The sequence below is a fragment of the Varroa destructor genome, unplaced genomic scaffold (genome assembly GCF_002443255.2).
Source record: "Varroa destructor unplaced genomic scaffold, Vdes_3.0 BEIS01000001.1, whole genome shotgun sequence".
Lineage (NCBI taxonomy): Eukaryota > Metazoa > Arthropoda > Arachnida > Mesostigmata > Varroidae > Varroa > Varroa destructor.
Window position 1 is genome coordinate 38,386,004 of NW_019211454.1, and position 21,807 is coordinate 38,407,810.

The window sequence follows — 21,807 nt, forward strand, 5'->3', positions numbered from 1 at the left end:
AGCAAATTTGTTCCGTTAGGCAAGCAACGAAGAGAGCCAAAACCTTGTAAGTGTCAGTATATTTGCAAGGCATATGCATCGGTTATTACGTAAGTCTGGCGGGCAGCAGACCGACACGAGAAATGGCTACTTCTGAAATTGTATTGACATTGGAAGTTACAAGGATAGCAGAGGAGAAGGAGCAACGATAGTTAACGGACCGGGTACAGCCTAGACCCAAATCCGAAAACCTCATTGAATGACGGACACTCTTGTGTGGACCAAGACCTTAAATTGTCCTACTGTCATAAGGCGAAGCTGGTAATGGCTCGTCACTTTGTCAGTCTAACAGTAGCAGCATAGGGGCATTGCCGTTGTTGTCGTAGTATACGACTGCTGATGAGGGTCAATATTCCACCTTACCGCCCTGGCAGCTTAATAATAGTCGCATTTTAGTGCCACTTGCTCTATCAGTAGTAAAACGACTCCGTAGGCCTAGACGCACAGACGGCTTGCTATCACTATTGCCTTCACCACTGCTGCTTCGTCGTTGCCATGTCTGGGGGAGGAGAGACGAATAGCGACGGTGGGGACCAGCCATAACTGCGTCAGCAATAACCACCGATTTATGCCTGCTACTGGTAAAGCCAGAGCGGAGTAGCCCATTCTGGCCTACTAATTGGCCTTTTCTATTTAGACCACACCAACACGCTAAAGAGATATCGACGCTAACGCCAACTGTATGTCTGGGAATAGAAATGCGCGAGAAAAGCAGACAATCGGGAGGTAGTGTACCGGATGGAAGTGAAGATACCGCACGACGGATAACATCAAGAAGTAAGAACAAACGAAGAGAAAGAGATGATGGACAAGATTATAATGCAGAAGCTATTATATTGGCTAATTACTGGCTGTCGAACAATGGACTGGCCATTATATACATCCCGCTAGTATTCCCGCAATTACCGTGAGTGCCTGCTGGTACCGCTGCCGTTCACTCCATCAGGCCCAGAAAAAAACCCCACCATACCGACATTCAGGCAGTGCAGGGCCAGCTGGCACAATGTTGCAGACTTACCGTACAGAATGGGAAGAAAGCCGGAAGCGCAAATATTTAGATAGATTGTACACCCATATAAATTTATGTACATAACAGCAAGATGGGCAGGATTAGCACAGGCCATGTCTCGGAGATGTTTAATTTTCAGCAATGTCATGGTCCGCAACTTCAGGTACGCCTTCTAGTTAACTTTTCCCTTTACGTGGCGTTACGGAGCCCGCTGTTTAATAACAATCGGGCCAAATCACCGTCTGCTTCAAATATCCCTATTCGAAGAGGCGGATACTGTTGAAAGAGATAAACCAACGATTCGCAGACAAACATCAAGGAAAGGGAGAGAGAGAACGCAAAGAAAAAAAGAAGCTTAGATGACTGTAAAAGGCTAGCCGGTGCTTATCAGTGCATACATAAATATAGTTACGAGGTAGATAAATCTGGAGAAAGAGTGGATTGTAAAGAAGCCGGAAGCTTTGACCTGCCGGTATCGTTGTCGTCGTCTCATAGTTGAAATTCGATTTTGATGTTTTTACTGCTGTTCATGATTAAGATCGTACTGCTACTGATAACGATCGACAACAAATTTCGTTATCCAACAGATATTAGAGACAGCAGTCTCCGTGAAGATATGAAGTATTAGCCCTTGTTATTTCTGCATACGTGTCTTTATGAAACGAAAACAGCGGCCTGCAGAGACAATGGCATCTGCTGGTATTTGAGTTCCTATAAACTAGTCGCTGATTCGTCGACTGGTTAAACTCAGTTGATTGAGCTGGTTGTGCATTTTCCCTGACTGTATGAACACGTCCTCATCACTCGCACACAAATGAAACGCGCTATTTCTGCGCGCGCGCTGAGATCAAAACCATTGCTTAGGGCCGAGTCCTTATGATAGCCTACTGAGTAACGGATTTGGCCTAGGATTAGTAAGGCTCGAATCCGCCATCTGGGAGCCAACCATTTGATGAAATGCTTTACGGCAATGCCGAACGTAAAACTCGAAACATTTAGATTTGGGGCAAGCTGGTCTGAATCCGATAACAAACATGTATTCTAGACACGTGTGTCAATAAAATAAGGTTTTAGGTAAATCCTCTAAACTTAATATTCAGTGCCTACCACTAGATAAATTTGAAGTTAAGCTAAAAGATTATGGGGATTTTTCGATGTGAAAATAGGCGGGTGTATTCATAATAGCTTCTCACCTTAATCTCAAAACCTTACTTTGTGTTTTTTATTACTAATGAAACTCTTGTTATGAATTTAAAACCTAGTAAGGGTATCTTAATACATAATCATTAGTACGTACGCTAACTTCCTATATCTCTCTTCTTATTATAAAATGTCTGATCTTCGTAGAAAGCGCTTTTCGAGACGGACCCTTCTCACATATTTGCCCGCGAGCAATTTGCTTAACGCTCTTTTCCTTACAACAGATAATGAGAAGATTCTTGTTTCTGAAAGTTTTTTGGAATACTGTCGAGAGTAAAGCCGAACATGGCGCCAGGGTAAAGGAAGATGGGCAAGGCCGAATTCTCGTCTATTTATCGTCCAATACGGAAGGACAAAAATACAAGAAAAGAGTCGGCGTATTGATCCAGCGGTCTCATACACAGTGATTAACCAGGACCACTTAAACTCAGACTTCGGATAAATTAAAACCACATGCTTTGGACAACGGAGGGGGCATTCTTAATAACGGTGCGTACATGAAGATTAGTCAGCAAACTCACTGTGTTAAACAAAGGTAATTCTTTGTACTAATGTTGCTTAGCTCTTAGTTCTATAGTATACTTTGAGCGAAATGCTTTAAATTAACATAAAAAGTGTGACTCCTTAATACGACACAACAGCATATGATTCATCTGTTTAACGGAATAGTGTTTGCCGTACATAGGCTGCTCAACCGCAGATATTCTCAGAGACCGTTGTAAGTTGTGGACTTTCCAAAAACTTGCTTGTTACATTTGATGAAAAATATTTTCTAAAAAAGGACGGCTTTCGCTTGTTTTTTTTTTGCGCAAAGGCAGATTTTACGCATCAGTTAAGGTTAAAATAGGCGGTATCGTAATAGGTGGTCCTTATTCATCTCACATCTTATGAGCCATCCATTTTATCTATTTTTAGTGAAAATTTGTTCCAAATTGTCGCAATTCTTCTTTAGCTGGATCACAGGAGCTACTTAAACGTTAGTAATCACATTACGTAAGTACGAGACAGGCCAATATATTTACGTTTCGGCTGTGCCAGTATAAAACATTTCGAGTGACGCGTTGATCCCTTACCTTCAATAATGTAGTGATACGTACCATGTATACAGTTTGCTCGCAGACAAATCTTGTTTGCAACGATACATATCGTACATAGACACTGGCGTATTCTGTTTAGTGGAGTTCATAGCTTTGGTACTGACAATTATCCTCAATTAAATTATTAACTATATAAACAAATGATTGGCCTAAATATTTTAAAATTCACATCCTAAGGCTTTCGACATGCGACTTATTCGCCAGACTTGACTTCTTCCAACGGCCACTTACTCAGCTCGATACAGAACGCGTTAGTCGGAAAGCGGTTTTTGGAAAGGCAAGAAATCAGAAGAGGAGGATCCTTAACTATTTTGTCTCAAAAGGTTGTCATTGAATCCTATAGAGAAGGCTATGCCAATCGCTTGACAAATAGCAGAGGACTGTAGACCATAACGGCAATAACGTTATGATGATTACGTTAGATATCCCTCAAGAAGGCTAAAAATTTGTTGGCACATCTAATAGGTATCATGGAATATTTTTTATTGTAACAAAAAGTTAACTTAATTGTAGCCGCTAGCAGAAAGGCTCAATCTAAATGTAAGGTTCCAGCTAAACTTCCAAGGTCAAAGATGCCAGTCATCAAAAAAATGCACTTTAATGATAATATATATATATATAAACAAGGGGAAGAGTCTCTAAAAGGGGATACGTTTTTGGTCAACGCTCAGTGTCGTTGTTGTTGATATTGACGATGTTTGAGGTGATACAGGAGGCAATGGTGTTCCTTTTCATCAGATTGCTTTTACTTGTTGCTACTCGATTACAGCTTGCTGCCCTGATTCGCGGTTGTTCCTGGGCGGATAAAGTTTTTGTTCACACACGAAAACACAACGAAGACATTAGCAGGGAAGGTTGCCCTTATCGTGGCGTATTGACTGGGTAGCTAGCTGTGCGGTCTCACTTAACACAGAAAAAACCAACACCCTAGCGCAATGCTCAATATAAAGTAAGCCACTTTCCATCAACTGTGTCTGGAAAAGGGGCCTTGGTACAATAAACATAAGCTATCAAATTTTGTATCATAAATTTCAATTTCAACAGTTAGCGGTCGGATATAGGGCCAGTTGCGCATGAACGTAAATGTACCAGCTTATGGAACGACGGTTTCCGGCGCGGCGAAACTAGTTGAACGGTGGATTCTAAGAAAAAAAAAACGACTAGGAGAAAATCTGCTAATCTCTTTCAAACGATGAAATTCTGCATCTTTCAGGTATAAATAACATTATATTACTCTAAATATTAATCCAAGTATTAGTGGCAGCGTTCGACATATTACATCAATTTACCAAGGCATTTTCCGACGTAGTTTGGTACGTTTAGAGGTGAGCACGCGTGCTATTGTCGAGGTGAGGCCGGCTCTTTTTCCGTCCTTTTAGATGACTGTTACTGCTTAAGGCATGTTGATAGCAAAGCTGAACGAAAAGAGACGAAATGATGTCGGATTTGCATACACGTTTGAGATTGTGTTTGCAAACGGTTAGATGGTTTGCTTTTAGCGGTTAAAGATGAAAGAAGGGGCTAGGGTGAAAATAGTGACGGAATTGGTAGCAAATGTAGATGTGTTCAGATACCCATGCGCACAAACGTGAAGGGCTCAGAGCGCAGAGAAAAACGTCGAAGAGTAGATGCGTTGACCTGGATACGCAGTACACTTATGGGGTAGGAAACAGCAGCTTGGACACAGAGTAAAGAGTGGTTCGCCGTAGCAGTTTGCCTATAAATACTCGTACGCTGCACCCTCCTGCCTAGGTCCGCGATCACGTAATGAACTGTCTGTACCATTTTCTGTAAATTTATTTGCTTAGCTGCCTTTTGGAGACAGAAAGTAAAAATTCGCAAACTCGAGAGGCTCTGGGTTCCTGCGAATGAACCCGAGAAATGCCCAATGCACAACGATCGTCGCGAGCGAGAATCAGCGGTAGATGCGATCTTCGCCTGCTTCCCTTTCGAAAGCAGAGCCACATCTGTCACTACTTCGCCCATCTAATCCCTGACTGACTTTCTCCTGAACCGGCCGCGCGCCAACCTGTACGAAGTAGTTGTGACTACTCGCACGAGATACAAACTGTCTGGGGAAACCGGTCCGTAGTTTTTAGCCAGTTTTGCCTTGCTCCGAACAGTTAAATCGATAATGCGTAAGCCGCAGCAGACGTAAATGTAGTGCGCATCGTACCCGAGGAATGATGGGTTACTACACGCCCATACGGCAGCAGGATGTCTTACTAGCTCGCAAAAAGTACGATGCGTCCAACCGGCAAACGAAACAATTGCTTCGACCGAACAAACCGAGAAATGCCTTCGGATTGCTGTCCTCTGCGCTCCCGGCGTTCTACACTGTTTTTCTGGTTCAAACTATACCAACACTGAGCCGATGTTCAGAGAAAAACAGCAACTATAAATAGGTAAAGGTAGTCAGTTTTAGGAACGAAGAACAAAAGAAAGGAATAGGCAAATATGAAACAGGACTGACAAAAAAGATTTTTTGCCTTTCCCAGGACCAACCCATCGATTAATGTGTGTAACGGTTCAATTATGGATTTAGGAAACCTGTTCTCTCTATGAGTTTATTCGATTTTCGCCTAAAGGTTACAGTCAGAAGGAGCGGAAAAGGATCGAATTGTTCGTACTTCTGTAAAAAAAGATTTCAAAACAGCAAATCAGTTGGAGCGTATTCCTGTCCCTCGAGAAATCACCGGCTACCGCTTAGGATCTACTTTCGGAGTTTGAATCGAGACAAACGTTGAATAAGGGAAAAAGTTTTAAGTTCAGTCGACTACCGAAACCTACAACAGGTCAACGTTGTGAGCGATGCCGTAAACTAATGAATATAAACACTAAATAGCGATGAATTCAAATGGTGTGCGATATTTTCTGCAAACAGAAGCAGTGGCCAGCGTTAAGCGTGTCAGCGCACACTCTTGATTTTTTTTGTTTTCAACTATAGATTTCTATGACTAAATGATTACGAATATTATATACTTAAGCTGGCAAACAACGGCCAACTACCTTAATTATTACGGTTAGCATGCTTCCTCCGTCCTAAACAGTAAAACGCTATTTGAGCCCTATTAAATCTGCGTTTTTTCATCTTTCTTTAAAGATGTCGGCAACAGTTGCCGATCGGACATGCGGCAGTATCAGTAAAAATTTCTGTTACTATCCTAGTGAGCAACCTCAGATCCAGCTGAGATAAATGAAGATACGCTTTTTTCTTTCGCTATTATTAACCGTTATGATCAAGGATCGGACCTGAATAAGGTTCGACTCATACTTGAATCGGTTTAGGCACGGCTACTTTGACGCACTCTACAGCACAATCATCCTAAAATCACTTAATGGTTCTTTTTAGTTTTAGTAGAATCACTTGACAGTAGAAAAATACGGAGGGAAGGACGTTGGTTTTTAATTTGGATATTGCAGTTTGTCTCCAAGCCTCCCCTTTGGGCGCGTTTGTACGCCTTAATTGTGTCCTTAGTTGGAGCGGATCCAGATCCAAATGCGTTATGATTTTCACACGCTCACAACGGGTCGGTCGTTAATCGCTAAAACTTTTAATTAGTGGACTACTTTCTGGTGATAAATAATCCAATTTAGCTTGTTTAAATAGCTAATTTAATTTTAGCTTGTTTTTATCTCTACTATATTTACTTGCCGTCACAATTTTTTCCTGTGCAACATTGGATATATATACCGAAAAGAGCAATAAAGTTCGGTAAACTTTGGCGGGCTGTTTACCCTACCGAGCATGCGCTTATCCGCTATTCTCGATACCAAATAAAAAAAGAAAGCAGTTTTTCCTAGAACAGCACGACAAACTCATCATGACGAAAAACAGTACGTCGTTTTCGGAGTATGAGCACAGACCAGCTAGTGTCTTTACGCAGGACGAGTTGCACCGATATTACGACCTTTTTAGATTACGCTAAATCGGCGGTGTACTCTATAGAAAATTCGGAAGCGGCTACAGAAGAAAGGGAAACAGGTTCTAGCATTAGAAAAGGTGCAATTGACTACAGAAAAAGGACAGTGCCTATTCGATTCTACTTAAAAGTGCATCTTTAATAACTCCTAGGGCATTAGTGAACAACTTGGACGTAAATGGACGCATCATTCCATGGCCTGTTCACAAGATCACAGATGCATGTCACAAAAATCAGCCAGGTACCTTTCGGAACGTTGAAACCTATAGGTTTGATCGGTGCCATTCGTTCCTCAACCCTCTCAAGGGACGAGACTCGAAGAAGCCTCAACATGACATCGTTGATTTGTTCACTAAAGAAGAAGTGCTATGAAAAGGACGAGGAAAGGCTTTTGACCGAGCCTCTGAGAAGGCTTCATCTCAAATCGAAGTGGCAATCGCGGTGGGTAGTATTTATGTTGGATAAATATGAGTGTCAAGAATAATATTTCTAGTATGTTCAAAAATGTATTTATGATGTTTTATTTCATTCAGATACACTGTTAAAAATTGACCGGATTCTTTTTATATAATCCTCTGTTTAAAAATGAACAAGTGGCTCCAATGTCTACGGCACTGGACGACCGCTTGTCGTTCACGTTTGTCGAACTGTGTTTCTGTTAAAAAAAAAAAACAAAAAAAAAAAGCTGGGCTTCTGTTACACACAGCTGAAGTTGCACAACAATTTGGGCATTATTGAATTTCCCGTTAGTAGTGAATGGGCTTACGTGTTAAGATTTTTACGAAAATTTTTCGCAAAAAACGAGTGCACATTAGATTTTATATAGAAATAAAATCAACCGCACAGACATTCTGTGGATGTTGCAAATGCTTAAGGATATTAGACGCGGCGTAAATCTTAAGGAAATAGACGGTTCAAGCGTTTTGAAGACGGACAGGAGTCCACTGAGGACGATCCTAATCTTAGAAGGCCTGTGATAGCGATCACAAACGTGCCTGCCAATCGCTGAACCAAGAAAGAACCAAAAGGGAGTTAGCAGAAGAGGAAAAGACAAGAGACTGGCTCATGTTGGGCCCTTTTTGAGCACCTATTTAAACGTCAGAAGGCCTAAAGCTAGGCTGGTGCCAAAACAGCTGAATGTCGGCCAGGTAGGTAATCTCTAGGGACCGTGTCAAGAAAGTCCGTTGGCACTTCTATGAGGGTCAAACTTGCTTGAGTACATCTTACAGGTGATCACACAAAAGTGTGCAGTTGCGACAAAGAGATCCGGATGTAGTATCAGTTCAATAATGAGCTTGAACTGAAAAAAGTCCGCGATCCATACACAGAAGCAAAGTGCTCCTTACGGCTTACTTCGATAGTTGGGAAATTGTTTATTACGAATTTATGTCATCCGACCCCATGGTTACTAAGAAGTATTTTCAAGAAGACTTAAACCGATTGCTCTGCCCTGTCTGACGAGAGACCAGAACCGTGGCGCAAGAAATTCAGAGTTTTTCCTCTATCGTAATAATGCACCGGCCCACAGTTGACCACTCGTACAGAAATTTTGCAAACAAACTCGATATGCCTACCGCATTGCCCCCTACCCTCGCACTCGTTGGTTATGATCCCCTGCGATATTTTCTATTCTCAAAACAAAAGAAAATGATGAACGCGAAGCGTTTCGACACGATAAAAAGATGGTGTGAGCTAAGACGAACGCTATACCGATACTCAAATTTGAAAAGTATTTTACGGACTGGAAAAGACGATCGCATACGTGTGTTGCATCCGGCATTAACTTTTACAGAAAGGACAACGTGAATTAGCATAGTGAAATAAATATTCTTCAATTTGGAACAAACGACGCATGTGTTTTAAATAAAAGGCTATACACAATGAAAATCAACGCCACGGAGGAAAACCACAGGAAATACTTTTTCCCTCAGTTTCATTAGTTAACTATTAATACTTAGAGAGATAAGTTATTTTCCTTTAAGCATCTTGATAACAAAAACGTTTTGCATCTCGAAAGATAGCCCCGACTTTCTAAAGATTTCGAAATGTTTTCTATGATCTTTTTTTAGATTAGCATTTTGGGTCCTGTTCGAGAGCCTATGGGGCTTTTGATGTGGCTCGGTAAACTGGTAGGACTCGCGTTAGATTGCCTATTATAGGCGAAAATGGTAAACATGTAGCTGAAATCGAGGAAAAGTTCGAATCAAGGTTAGCATCCTTAGCCTTATCATCTAACTTTCTGATGTTTGACGGGGTATCGTCAATTTTTACCTGATCTGTGCAGAGATTCATTAAATAATAAACCTCTTCTTTCAGTGAAGTACATTTCAAATAGTGTGTCCTGCTAATCCTTGATGAAGTTGAATTGTTCAAAACGTAGCACCACGTAACGGTTCGCTATCTAAGTAAACTGCATGTACTTCTTAGTATCGTTATTCCGGTTAAAGGCTCTGCGCTCGCGACATGTTGATAATTTGTCGATTTAACAAACTACATATTAGAACACTTAAATGCAATAAAAATGAGAATTTCCAATACATTGAAAATAATAGTTGGTATGCTACAGATGTTCCAACGTTAGGCAACTCAGTAGCACTTTTACGTTTATGTAGAATTTTATCTACGTAAGCCGCCGATATGTCTTACCTTTGTGGAACAAAAAAATTATCCAATTTAGTAGTCCTTTTTCCTGCACTCAGACGCACTTGACTTATTAGGACCAAGTTGCCATTCAGTGATTCGTAGGGATCTCTCCTTAGCCGCGCGCCTTTCCTGTATCGATATGTTCATGAAGTGTAGTACTGCTTGTGTTGAACAGCAATTAAATATTCCCCTTTTGACCGACATCTAATCTTTTCGCAGGTAGCGGCTTTCCGAGCGTTATATGCGTTAGGAACGTAACGCTGTCGCCAACGATAGCTGAGCGTTTTGCGAACGCAGAAGCCAACGTAACGGATTCCAGAATCGCTTCTAATGTTCAACCTTTCCGTGGACGTGTTGGCATTATAGGTTCGACCGTATCGATTGCTACCACTGCTAGTCCTGGCACCATTACATTCGTACGGAATCGTAGAGTCCTCCCTGTGGTTGTACCGTCGCATAGTTGAGAGGGGCTTTTTTTTGGGGGTAGCCGCCAGTCCACGGAGGCGATCGCACCAAAAGACAACAAACTACATGGTATAGTCTACGGTTCTGCAATCTCGATTGTAACAAAAAACAAAAAAAATTAGTCGCGAGGAGCTACAATTACTATAACGCCCGTCGTCTCGTTTTTCTGCACTCTTCGTCCATCTTCTGTTGTGCGTCTCTGCGTGCCTGAACGACAACTGTCACCGGATGTGCCCATTCGTATGGCACGTTTTGCAATAAATGATTTATACGAATTGAGTTCGCCTTAGAGCTGAGCTAGTACATAAAATTATGAGCTTTTCTTCGCGCGTTCCATGCTACTGATCCCAAATAATTTTAAGTATAAAAATGAAACTTAGTATTTTTAATATTTGTCAACCGTGTACGAAATGCTTGCTAATTTTCCCTTCAGTTGCGAGCTATTTCTCAGAAGTGTCATCGGACGCACGACGGAAGGAAACTATCGTAAATCGGAGCAATGAATTGCATGCTACATGTTAACAGCATACTAAACTCGAAAAGCATCGTTTCGGATCAAGTAAGCACGTTTCTGCTGTCGCTTTCAATTCCAGATTAAATCTAAAGTTCTAATTATTTTCATCATTAATAAATGCGAAAAAGCGTTTCAGATACAAAAAGATCCAACTGATTTAGCCGAATATTTTTACTAAAAAACACCATTCAAGCAACATTCTGATATAGAACATTTGCTAGTTGAGGAGTTGCGACACGCTACACTCAGACGCTACTTATAGCTACTACCAACAGTTTAAGCCCAACATCCATTTATGCATGACCTGCCTTCTCTCGAGTTCGTACACAGAGCTGCTCTACACAGGGGAAACATACGCATGTGTATCAAATAGGGCACAGGCCGTTTTCGCCGGCTTCTTACCCTAGAGTAGTAGTAACATCAAAGGCACGTTATTCAACGTAGCAGTGCTTTTCTCGACGGGACATATGGCCCGCAGTGCAAGTTGGCCAGCCTGGAACTAATTACGTTTATAAGGTGTGCGTAATCAGCCGTACCTTAATATACATATACGCACACTGCAATCGATGGTCATCTCGAACTTTTTTGGTGAATTGGTGCTTTTAACCCACAAATCCCATAACGTTGGACGTTCGATGTTCTTGTTAGGGGGTATGTTAGGACCAGTAAATATTTTAGTTCCGAAAAAGAGAACCTCAGCATTGAATTGTAGCTGAGTTTCTAGTCGCAGAGACAATAATAGTATGAAAAATTTTAACAAATCATTTAGGCGTCTTTAACTGAAACTGCTTTTTTTTTTCGTCTAGCTTCCTAGCGCAATCTCATTTGGAGAGTTCGTTAAAGCACTTAACAACGACCAGTACTATTACAAACATACCGTTGTTAAATCTTTCTCTATTTTAATGGTATCTTTTGCTATTCAACAAACGAATGAAGCTATGCTACATTCTATAAAAACTTCCTGAGTCCCTCTACAGGGCAAAATGACAAGGCAGTCTACCTGCATTATGGCACTGTATATAAAAAAATAGCGCTTGTTCTTTCGCTGTAGGAAAAATTGAGACATCCCAGAAGTAAACACTCGGGGACGCGTGCCACTGACAACGACGACAAACACAACGAGTACCTCCACGACACCTTACAGAAGGTGAAGCATGTTATACATCATTAAAGGCTCGTGTGCCCACACGTCTGTGTGTCCGTGAAGAAATACGTTTAGAGTAAGCAGCTATGCAGAAGCCGGTACGGTAAACAGTGTAAAGGCTTCTACTCATCATCGTACTTTTCCATCGTCTCTGCCAGTTATAACGGCCTGCTACCGCCTTATGTCGTTTACAACTTTTTTCAGCAAACCCCCCTGGTGGGGGCCCGTTTGTCGATTTGTTTAGTTGTTTATTGGATGGTCAAGATGGAGGCATGGCCGGTGACAAGCGGACGAACATGTCTAGTGGCAACGGAAGATGGTGTTTAGCCGTTCATTGTAATATAACGAGAGCGATCCTTCAGTGACGCGAATCTGCATGTAAAAGTTGAATTTTTTTAACCTGTTTCAGTGGTAATAGCAACATGTGAAATAGTGTATAATGTAATGCCTGACGGTGGTATTTATGACGTAAATATGACGGTGGTGACGTAAAGTTTAACGTCTAGCGTTCAAGGAAACTGAAGTAAGGCAATATCGTATCAATCTTAGTACTGGATATCTTTAATGCCAGAGGCGCACAAGTACTCATATATTCGTTCCGAGTCATATGCTCATTGTCATTAGCAGCCTCAACATCATCACCCTGTTCGATCAGACGGCTGCTTGGTGTCGCGTCTGTCTGCGTCAAAATGTCGTACGGCCTTAAAACCACCCGCCTGCTGTCTGTTGCTATCTTTACGATTAAAACGAATAACACCCAATTAGCTAGGCTTCTCACACTTGCTTCTACATCTTCTTCTCGGACACCGGAGACGAGTGCCTCGACGGCGAAAACCGTAACTTCGCTAAATACGATGACATCGCGACCGCTTCGTTTCATCAATATAGAAGAACAACCGGAAGCCTTCAAGGCGTTGGGCGCGAGACTGCTTACTGTACAAACTGCCCTAGAAGTGCCAAATGCAATTACAGCGATTTACTATTGGGTCCGGAAGGTATCAAGAGTTCGGCTCTATACCAATTGTGCAAGCCTTAGTCGTTTAAATACCAGTTGCCCTCTTTAAGGTAATCTCCGCTAAAGTAAATTCCCGTGTGATTTTTCGGTTTTCGAGCTAAATCGTCCGGTTTCTTCTTACATTTCTTTCTATCAGACATTCTTTGATCTTTGGAAAAAGGACAAAGTACAGGGGCTTTGTGTGGTAAGGCAGCGTAACCACTGAGCTTCTCTTTAAAGGACCCAAGGCAAGGAACAGCCTGTGATACGGTGCATTATTGTGGTAAAAAACCCACTTTTTTGCAGCAGCAGTTGAGCTTTATTTTGGCCGCCTTAAAACGTCCTGGTAATATTTCTCAGTAACAAAAGTACATCCGGCATGAATTTATAGGCACAATTTTCCCATACTATGGTGAGAAGCAGTTTGAGTTTTATTGCGGATCTCTTCGGTTTGGAGTCGCCTATAAAGAAATACTCAAACGACCATGCTCGTGTCCTCACATAATACGCGTACATCCACGACTCACACTGGTAATGACGGCTGGAGAAAATGTGGCTTTTCCTCTGAGCTAACTATTGATAAATCCGCGGTTTTTAGGAACTCAGGTTCTTCGATGTAATCTATCTTGTGAACCTTCTTGCCTCGAAACATCCTTGCAAATTGTCCGACAAAAATGTGAGATAGATTTATCTCTTCTACAAGGTTTCTGAGGATTATTTAGCGGTACTCCGGCATAAGTTATTTTGTATTTTTTAGATTCTGACTTGCACTCGCTCTGGCAAGCTGACGGTTGTATTCAACGCTTTCTCGGTCGTTGTAAATTCGTTAGTACCACTTGTATCGAAATTGGCCCGTAGTCTGATCCGATAAAGTCTTTTGCATAACCGTAAGAGCCTAATTTTTTCCTTAACATAGAGTATAATTCACGTACTTTTTTCGAAGACTCTAGTATGCAGATCGTCGATAGCAGACGCGCAGGACCATAAGTCCAGTCACAACCGGCTTTCAGGCGACACAAACCAGTCGTTTTATCGACACTGTTTTAAACCGAGTCGACATATTCACTGCCTTCTCCGTCAGCCATCGGTCTCACTTGGGCGAAGACACTCGTAGCGTCCCTACCCGCTTGTCAGTTGGTCGGTGTACCTCCCTATAAGTACTTAACTTCGCTGTTATTGTACGAAAATGTCGAAGAAGGCACGCGCTGAGGTCAATGAACGTGTGGCCCTTTGAGTCGCAAGTTCTAACAAGCAGCTACTGCAGAAGGAGTCACTAAGAGGCAAGTCCTCTTCAGTCGAGCTTCTGTCTCATATTATAAAGGAGCTCGGCCCTTATTTTCGAGGGTCGACGTAAACGTTCATGTGCTTGGCGATCGCTAAAAGTATCGTGAAATGGGAGTTATGGGAAAACGTCTGGGTTGATGATATGAAACAGTGTCGTTTCGTTAAGAAACTTCTTTTATCTTGTCGGGTCTGCTTTTTCTACTATTGAGCTCCGATACTTCAACTTTCTCGTTTGTTTGCTTTTCCTTCAGCCTTCAAAATGCAGAAAATTGCTTTAGAAAGTTTTAATGTGACGCCATTATGATTGCACAGTGCCAGTATACGCTACGCATGTATGCGCCATTTATATAATAGTATATCAATGCTCATGTAATGCGTGCGAATCTCTGTTATATCAGGCGTTGTTCTGTTCCGAGTATCTTAGCAACATAAGCACCGTTGTCCGTGAGCACGGAGCAGTTGCATAAAGATCTTGTCCGTCGTGCAAACGTTGATGCTTTTATACATGTAATGGCGATCGAATTCTTTTCCATACAACTTTTCGCCTCTCAAGCTTCTCTTTACGGGTTTGTTTATTCACGACACGACCAAGACAAGGATATCTTTTATGTGCTATTTGCCGTTTCGCTCTTGCCCGCGGAGAATGCCACAGAAGCGAAAGGACGGAATATGGATAGATATAAAAAAAAGTCAAAGAAAAACAGTGACAGATTTCTTACCAGACAACAGAGATACAAACTTAGAACGCTGTACATGAACGGTGACTGGCTTGTCTGTACGCTCCAAAAAAGTAAGCATTTTATAAGACATTCTGCGGTGGAAATGTGCCTGAGGCTATCGGAGACATCTTGATAGAATCGAGAGCCAGTAGAAGATGCAGCCGAACTCTTTTGACTATTGAAAATAAGTCAATTGTAATGGACGTTCCGTCGTTGCAACTTAAAGCTCTCTCCACGTAGCTCTGTTCCACTTGTTGACATCGCCTACCTTTCAGAAATTAGGGACTGGATTTTGACTAAAGGATACAGGAAGGTAGGTGGTTGTGAGTAGCCTATTGTGCGAGGGTACGAGCCGATCGACCGAGAGAGCCAATATAAGGCCGTCATGTAGTTGTCAACAGGATCCACGCTCTCGGTCGCACACACAGTGTTTGCACACAAGCACTTAGCTTCATTGCAGCTAACGTTGCTATGGTTGCCTCTTTTGTTGCTGTTGCTAGTGCTGCTTCAGCTATTAATGGCGATATTGTCAATCGTACGAGGAGGGCAAATGTTGAATACTAGACGCGGAGCAGGTATCTGGTAAACTGAGCGAATCGCCTGTTACCGTATGCACAAAGACGATAGACAACGGCTGGCAATTTGTAAGCCTAAAGCAGATAGGCCCAGGGAAGGCGAATATGCAACTGAAAGGCGGACGTTCAGGCAAACAAGCATAGGCATAGTTCGCGGCCCATTCAGCATGATCGATAACTCCTCGGTGGCGAAAGGTTTTCCTCTCGTCTTCTTAGACACGATGAAAGGGAAATGAGTGTTCTGCGTTGATGTACGTCGCACCCCTTTGATGCAGAAAAATCTAGACACGAGCTGGGGACTCTAAGTAGGTGCGCACTTATGTTCAGGTTCAGGTGGGAACGGACGAATTAGATAAATTGGAAATAGCAACCTAGAACTATCACAGCCCGAAATTGTTTACCCGAACACGATTTTTCCTTTAGCACTACATAAACGAAGTATATTAGTCTTGCGGCTGAGCTTTCTCACAATGTTTCTTATTGTAAATTCTTTTATATATATATATATATATATATATATATATAGCATACCAAAATAATTAACTGGCGGTTGGAGAGTTTTTATATCACATCTATTAAAGTAGCAGTGAATACGCAATTCAATGCAATGGAGAACGAGTTTAAGTGGACGCCACGAAGGGATCCAGGATAGCGTGTACTAATAAGATAGAATTATAGAAGTATGAAAATTCACAGTTGTAATGGCCGTTCATCTGTACATGTCTTGCCACGGTATATATAAAAAGAGAGAGAATATGACCCGTGCATATAATTTTAGTTCCAGTTATGTTATGTTGAACGTGTGCATCTTTCCGTCATCGATAAGAATACTTGCAGCCTAAGTTATTTTCTAAATATTATTTTTGTCATTAACTACAAACATGTCTTGATTAGCCAACTGTTCAAACATCACTGATTGAGTTTGACCCTAAGCCTTGCGATCCTTATTTCCGTTTGTTGATACGCGCCACTTTGTGCCAAACACCAGAAAACAACAGAGAAATAAAATCGGCACTATTATTATAAGCAGGTCGAAGAATAAAATACGAATTAAATAAAAGACGAAGCTATATTTTCATGTTTTGATTTAAATTAAAAATTTATTTCATTCAATCATAAGACCGGTGAGCCGCCAAAAAAATAATAGCCATTTGAATATCATAAAAGTTCCACTACCGTGTCGCACTTGTCCAATCTATCAGAACTGTTCTACTCATACCCTAGTATTAGTCGATTTCCAAACATCGATCTTGAACGTTTTCCCTTTCCTTTTTCTTCCTGCGTACATCTATAGCGCATATATATGTATATATATAGGAGCTTGTGGGTCACTAATGAACAAACGAGTGCCCTTGCAGCCATTCGCTCAGAATCATACACACAGGCTGAGTTTGTTGCACTCATAATGCAATATAAAAGAGTTAGTTTGATCTTTTGTCGCTACGGAGGCTGAGACCGCTGCCTTCGCTTCACGGCCTCAGTATACCGCAAGCGTAATTCTCAGCCTAGTCGTTGTCTACTGCTAGTCCGAATGCCGATAGCTTTAAGGTTTGAGGCTATGGGCAAGTAGGATGTATAAGATACTGCAGAGCGGCTGATCTACCGACCTACTGAGCGGCCGACCAATCGACACGAGCAACAAAAGAAACTCCTCAAAGATGTTTAGGTTTAAGTTTAGCTATTAGCCGTTGGGTCGATCCCGGCTGGCATTGATTCCGACTGAGTCGAGAAAGCAAGGTGAGCTAAGATCTAGGCCCGACTTGATATGTATGAGATGAAAAAGGCTCGAGAGTTAGTGGGCGCCGTTTCTTCTTCGACAAGTTAAATTCCTATGGAGTACGTAGCGACCAGTGGTAGCAAGGAACGACGGTTGCGGTACTTAGTTTATTCGGCTAACGTTAACGTTGACTGGCCAGCGGAGCTCGTGGAAGGGAGGTCCCGTTCGACCAAACGGTGCGCACAGGGTCGCGCAGCATCATAAGACTCGCTCGGTGCAACACTTGCCGCTTATCGCCTACTATGCCCCGAGGCCACAAATAGAAACGGTCTCTGAGGAGTCGGCCAGCTGGCGGCTGACTTTAGACCATCTCCAGCATCTTCGCACAAGCAACCAGGCCAAACTGGCTAGCCAGAGTTTTCAAGAACGCAAGCGGCAAGAAGGCTGCGGGGATATGAGGGGGACTGGCAAAGCGGCACCAGGTAACCAGGGGCATCCGTCGCGGAGAGGGGCACCGCTTCCGCGACTACCACAGCTACTGCCATCGGCTGAACGACCCACAAAGAACAAACGATGAAGCCATCACCCACCAAAAAGACAGCGACTGCTAGCACTAGCGGTGGTCCTGGCCGACATGGCGGCAGGCCTGCCGGTGCTACTTCTGTTGCCTTTGCTGTCCCCGCAGGTGACCGTTTTCCGGCAATACAATAAATGAGGAAAAGCCTTTTTTGCTTCTAGGTTTCTTATTTGATCCTGAATGAGAAGGAGACAAAAGCACCCGCCACTCACAGACTTAGGCACAAATGCCGTAACACCGGCACACACTCGGTCAGGAGTTTTTTTTTTTTTTCCCTCTGTCGATTCGTCCAGCCTGAGGCCACCGCGTACTACCCGATTTTTTCAGGCCCCTTTTCTATCTAACCTTCCTTCTATCTCTCTATATACATAGTCGTTTAAAATCCCTAGAGGAAAACACCTACTGAAAAGAAACATATGTATGCACTACATACTCTATGCATATATGTCGTCTGTGTGTTAATACCATGACAGCCCAACCCTCAGTACAGACAGACAAATATTATGGTTTCGTGTAGCCAGTGGACAGCGGAAGGATAAGAACGTCTAGTGCGTTTTCTTAAATGACAAGGTATAACGTCCTGATTTCGACTGAGTTTTCAATGACGGCGTCGGTAAACCACGTTACTAAACGAAAAAAAAAAAAAAAAGTATGTAACCTTGTCCATCAACCTCAAAACTGTATTGCTTATATATATTTGCTTTTCATTACATACTAGCAGCGACTACAAGCACTGCTGTGCGGTCTTGATGAAAACAAATCAGCTTTTCCGCGTTCTGAACTGTTATAGCACGCTAAGCTGTCAATTGTTGATATCAATTGGTAATACGCTAAAAGTGAACCCAAATGTTCAGTATAGTTTTGGGTTGAAAAGAGATTCACCGCCGGAGGAGCTTTCTTTGTAATCCCATTATGCAGAAGTGGCATAGAACATGTCGAAAAAACAGGGAACCGGTGGTGATCCGTCGAGCACTGCACTGTTGCAAACACAGTTGGATTCACCGGTCGTTGACCACTTAAATCGTTGCCAAATTATTCCAGCCCAGTCAAACACCGCACCTACTCTAGCAAGGACGGTAACAACAACACCAAAGCACGCTAGTATGCACGCCAGTATGTACAGCAATGCACACGAGACCAATGTGCATACGACGACGACGACGACGACGACGACAACAACAACAACAACGACGACGACGACGACGACGACAACAACAACAACAACAACAACAACAACAACAACAACGACGACGACGACGACGACGACGACGACGACGACGATGATCTTGACCGCAAGACTGCGAAAACGCTCATGTTCCGTTCAGCTCTCACGGGCGCGCTCATATGAATGGCACGGGCAACATCGATAATTGCAAGAACCCAGTGAAGCTACTTGAAGAGACGAAGAGTACCGAAAGCCTGAATTAACATCTTAGTAAAAAAAAAAATGCCCTGAATGTAAGATGAAGAGTTCCCTCTCTGGAACAAACTTTTACGGGTGCAGTCACGTCTACTGAAGACTATTTTGTTGTCAAATGAATCCGTTGGGACATTATTGCGATCGGCTAAAAATAACAAATATATGGCCAAATAATCGACAGCAGAGCTAAAAGGAAAAGGTAAAAACAAATGATGTTAATTAGCAGGTGGCATCGCAACTGAACTTATCAGTGTAGTCAATAAATTCTCTAAATGATTTAACAACAGCTGGACTGGAAGAGAATCCGAGGGTTGCCTGGCTTATCTATCGGTTTCAGGTTAGATGATTTAAAAAGATTTCCCCTCAAAATCTAGCCGCCCTGGTAGCATCACAATACGCGCACGGAGATCCTGAAGCTTTTGCCACTCGCAAGCAACGAATGTAATTTGAAAATCGATTTCTCTATGATGATATTTTTTTTACTAAACACAGAATTATTGTTGCGGTATCAGCCTACGTGTCGTCAAAGCAACGCAGACTGCTCGGACCGTTCATAATTTCGAGTTACACGAATGCTAAACAATTGGTATATCGAGGCCATAGAATGCTTTGAAGGAAAGAAAAATTATGGAATACAATCTTTAGTCAGTAATGAAGGTACTGCCACTTACACCAGGAAGACACCCACGGTATAGTTGAATTTTGCTTAGACATTATAGTTAGAACGATGATACTGCTGGCGAGCCTCAGCTGGTTGATGCTATATCCTCGATGCATACTATGAGACGCACTAGGGAGCGAATAGCGGCTAGCGAACGTATAGGAAAACATACTTTGGAAGCGACAATACGCTTCCGATCTGGCGCTAGCATCGAAACGACAAATAACTATCGAAGTTACCTAACCAGCTGCCGAAAGAACTATTCACCGGTCAAAAAATGGTCGGACCAGACGCTGTTATATCTACTTCGAACTGAACCGTATATAACAATACAGTAATAGAAAAGTCAGAACATAGGCGCACATCAGCAATATTAATACAAACACTTTCAACGAATAACTGAGAACTAATGAGAAATGCAATGAAAAGGACTTTGAGTCCAGTTAGGTCGGCGACTATGGCATTGAAGCGAGACGTCCTCGATCAGCTTCTAGACTCTGTGAAATTAATTAGGTGAGGGTGGAAATAATCTCAATAGTTGTATACTAGCAGATGTGCGAACAGCCCCAGAATGTCGTGCGTCTTCTTTCAACGAAAAGTTGACTTTACGCTGAAGGCTCCGCACCATCATTGTCGAACAAACAGCAGTAACAGAAACTATTAAAAAGGCCCAACGTGACTCCCAACTCTCTCTACGTTCCCAATCTCTCTACGTCTCGCTACGACGAGAAAGTTTCCCAGATGATTGTTATGCAGAAATGCTTTAGAAGTCAAATACAACTGAACAAAGGACCCGCCAGCCAATGGTGACTTTCGATAATGTTCAGATCAACTGAATATCGCAATTTATGGGCTGTTCCGTAGAGAGAGGACGTTCGTATACTGTGTTACGTAGAAGGCTAGTCTTCGGTCTGCTGAATAGGACCGCTGCGCATAACTGCGCGTTTATTGACTGCGGCATGATGTCTGCTCGTAGAGAAAAACAATGTGTCAGCAGAAATTTGTAGAGTTTCTGCTGAAGCATTGTTCGCTCCAACTAGACATCAGATTCGTGCACTTGGTACTCGTTGTCGAGGACGCTTGTGTAACTGGCGATCATCAATCAAGATTCCTATATGTTGAGGTCACAGGCGTTGAGCTGACAGCGAGTACAACGTCACCTGGTACTGCGAGAAAGAAGACCCAGATAAGCATGGTTTCCACAGCTTTTCGCAGTGTGCCATATTTCGCAGTATGTTTATGGGACTCATTTGGTCTACTCAACGGGTGGGTCCCTGGACAAGACGAATGTAGACATTGGACGCGCGTACTTTTTTTTTTTTTTTAGTAATGGCGATGATTGTGAGCTAGCCGCTGCAGCAGTTCACTATGTGCAAAATTAGTTTTCGCCCATAAAACATTGGCGCCAATCTACCAAGCCAAGTCTACCGGCTGACTTCATCTGGTTGATACATTTCTATTGATTGGACTGTCATCACTGCAGATCGCTGATGGATGGTTCTAAACCTTTTCGACTCCTTTGCACCGAACGCAAGGTAGACTTACCGAACGGCGCAGTTCAGATGGATTCCGATAAGTGCACATATTATGACAATGACGCATACAATTTACGGGGAAAAACAATTACAGTCCATCGATCAAAATATAGAAAGCTACTTACAAAAGAAGGATGCAATCGACTGTGTTAAGACAAAGCGGGCACAGGGAGCTAAGAACCAGTTTGAAAAACGATCTGAATGAGCATCGATACAGCAGATCTGAATTAATCGACAAGCCTCAACTTAATTACATCCACCGAACGTTTAGTGACGTTTGGCCTTAATTAT

At 42.4% G+C, this 21,807-nt stretch overlaps 1 protein-coding gene across 4 annotated transcripts in view; it reads right to left on the minus strand.

The window, feature by feature from the left end:
• Positions 1-21,807, minus strand: part of LOC111245216 (frequenin-1-like) — a 148,982-nt gene that overhangs the window by 109,818 nt on the left and 17,357 nt on the right. Inside the window, exon 3 of one of the 4 annotated variants that reach the window (XM_086981718.1) lies at positions 1,058-1,324. The exons of 1 other annotated variant lie outside the window; for it this stretch is intronic. In XM_086981718.1, coding sequence (XP_086837844.1) covers positions 1,058-1,196 — 139 coding nt within the window. In that variant the 5' untranslated portion in view covers positions 1,197-1,324. Of the gene's footprint in view, positions 1-1,057; positions 1,325-21,807 lie in introns of those variants that run through there. 2 more of the 4 variants (XM_086981711.1, XM_086981713.1) reach the window with 2 other exon arrangements.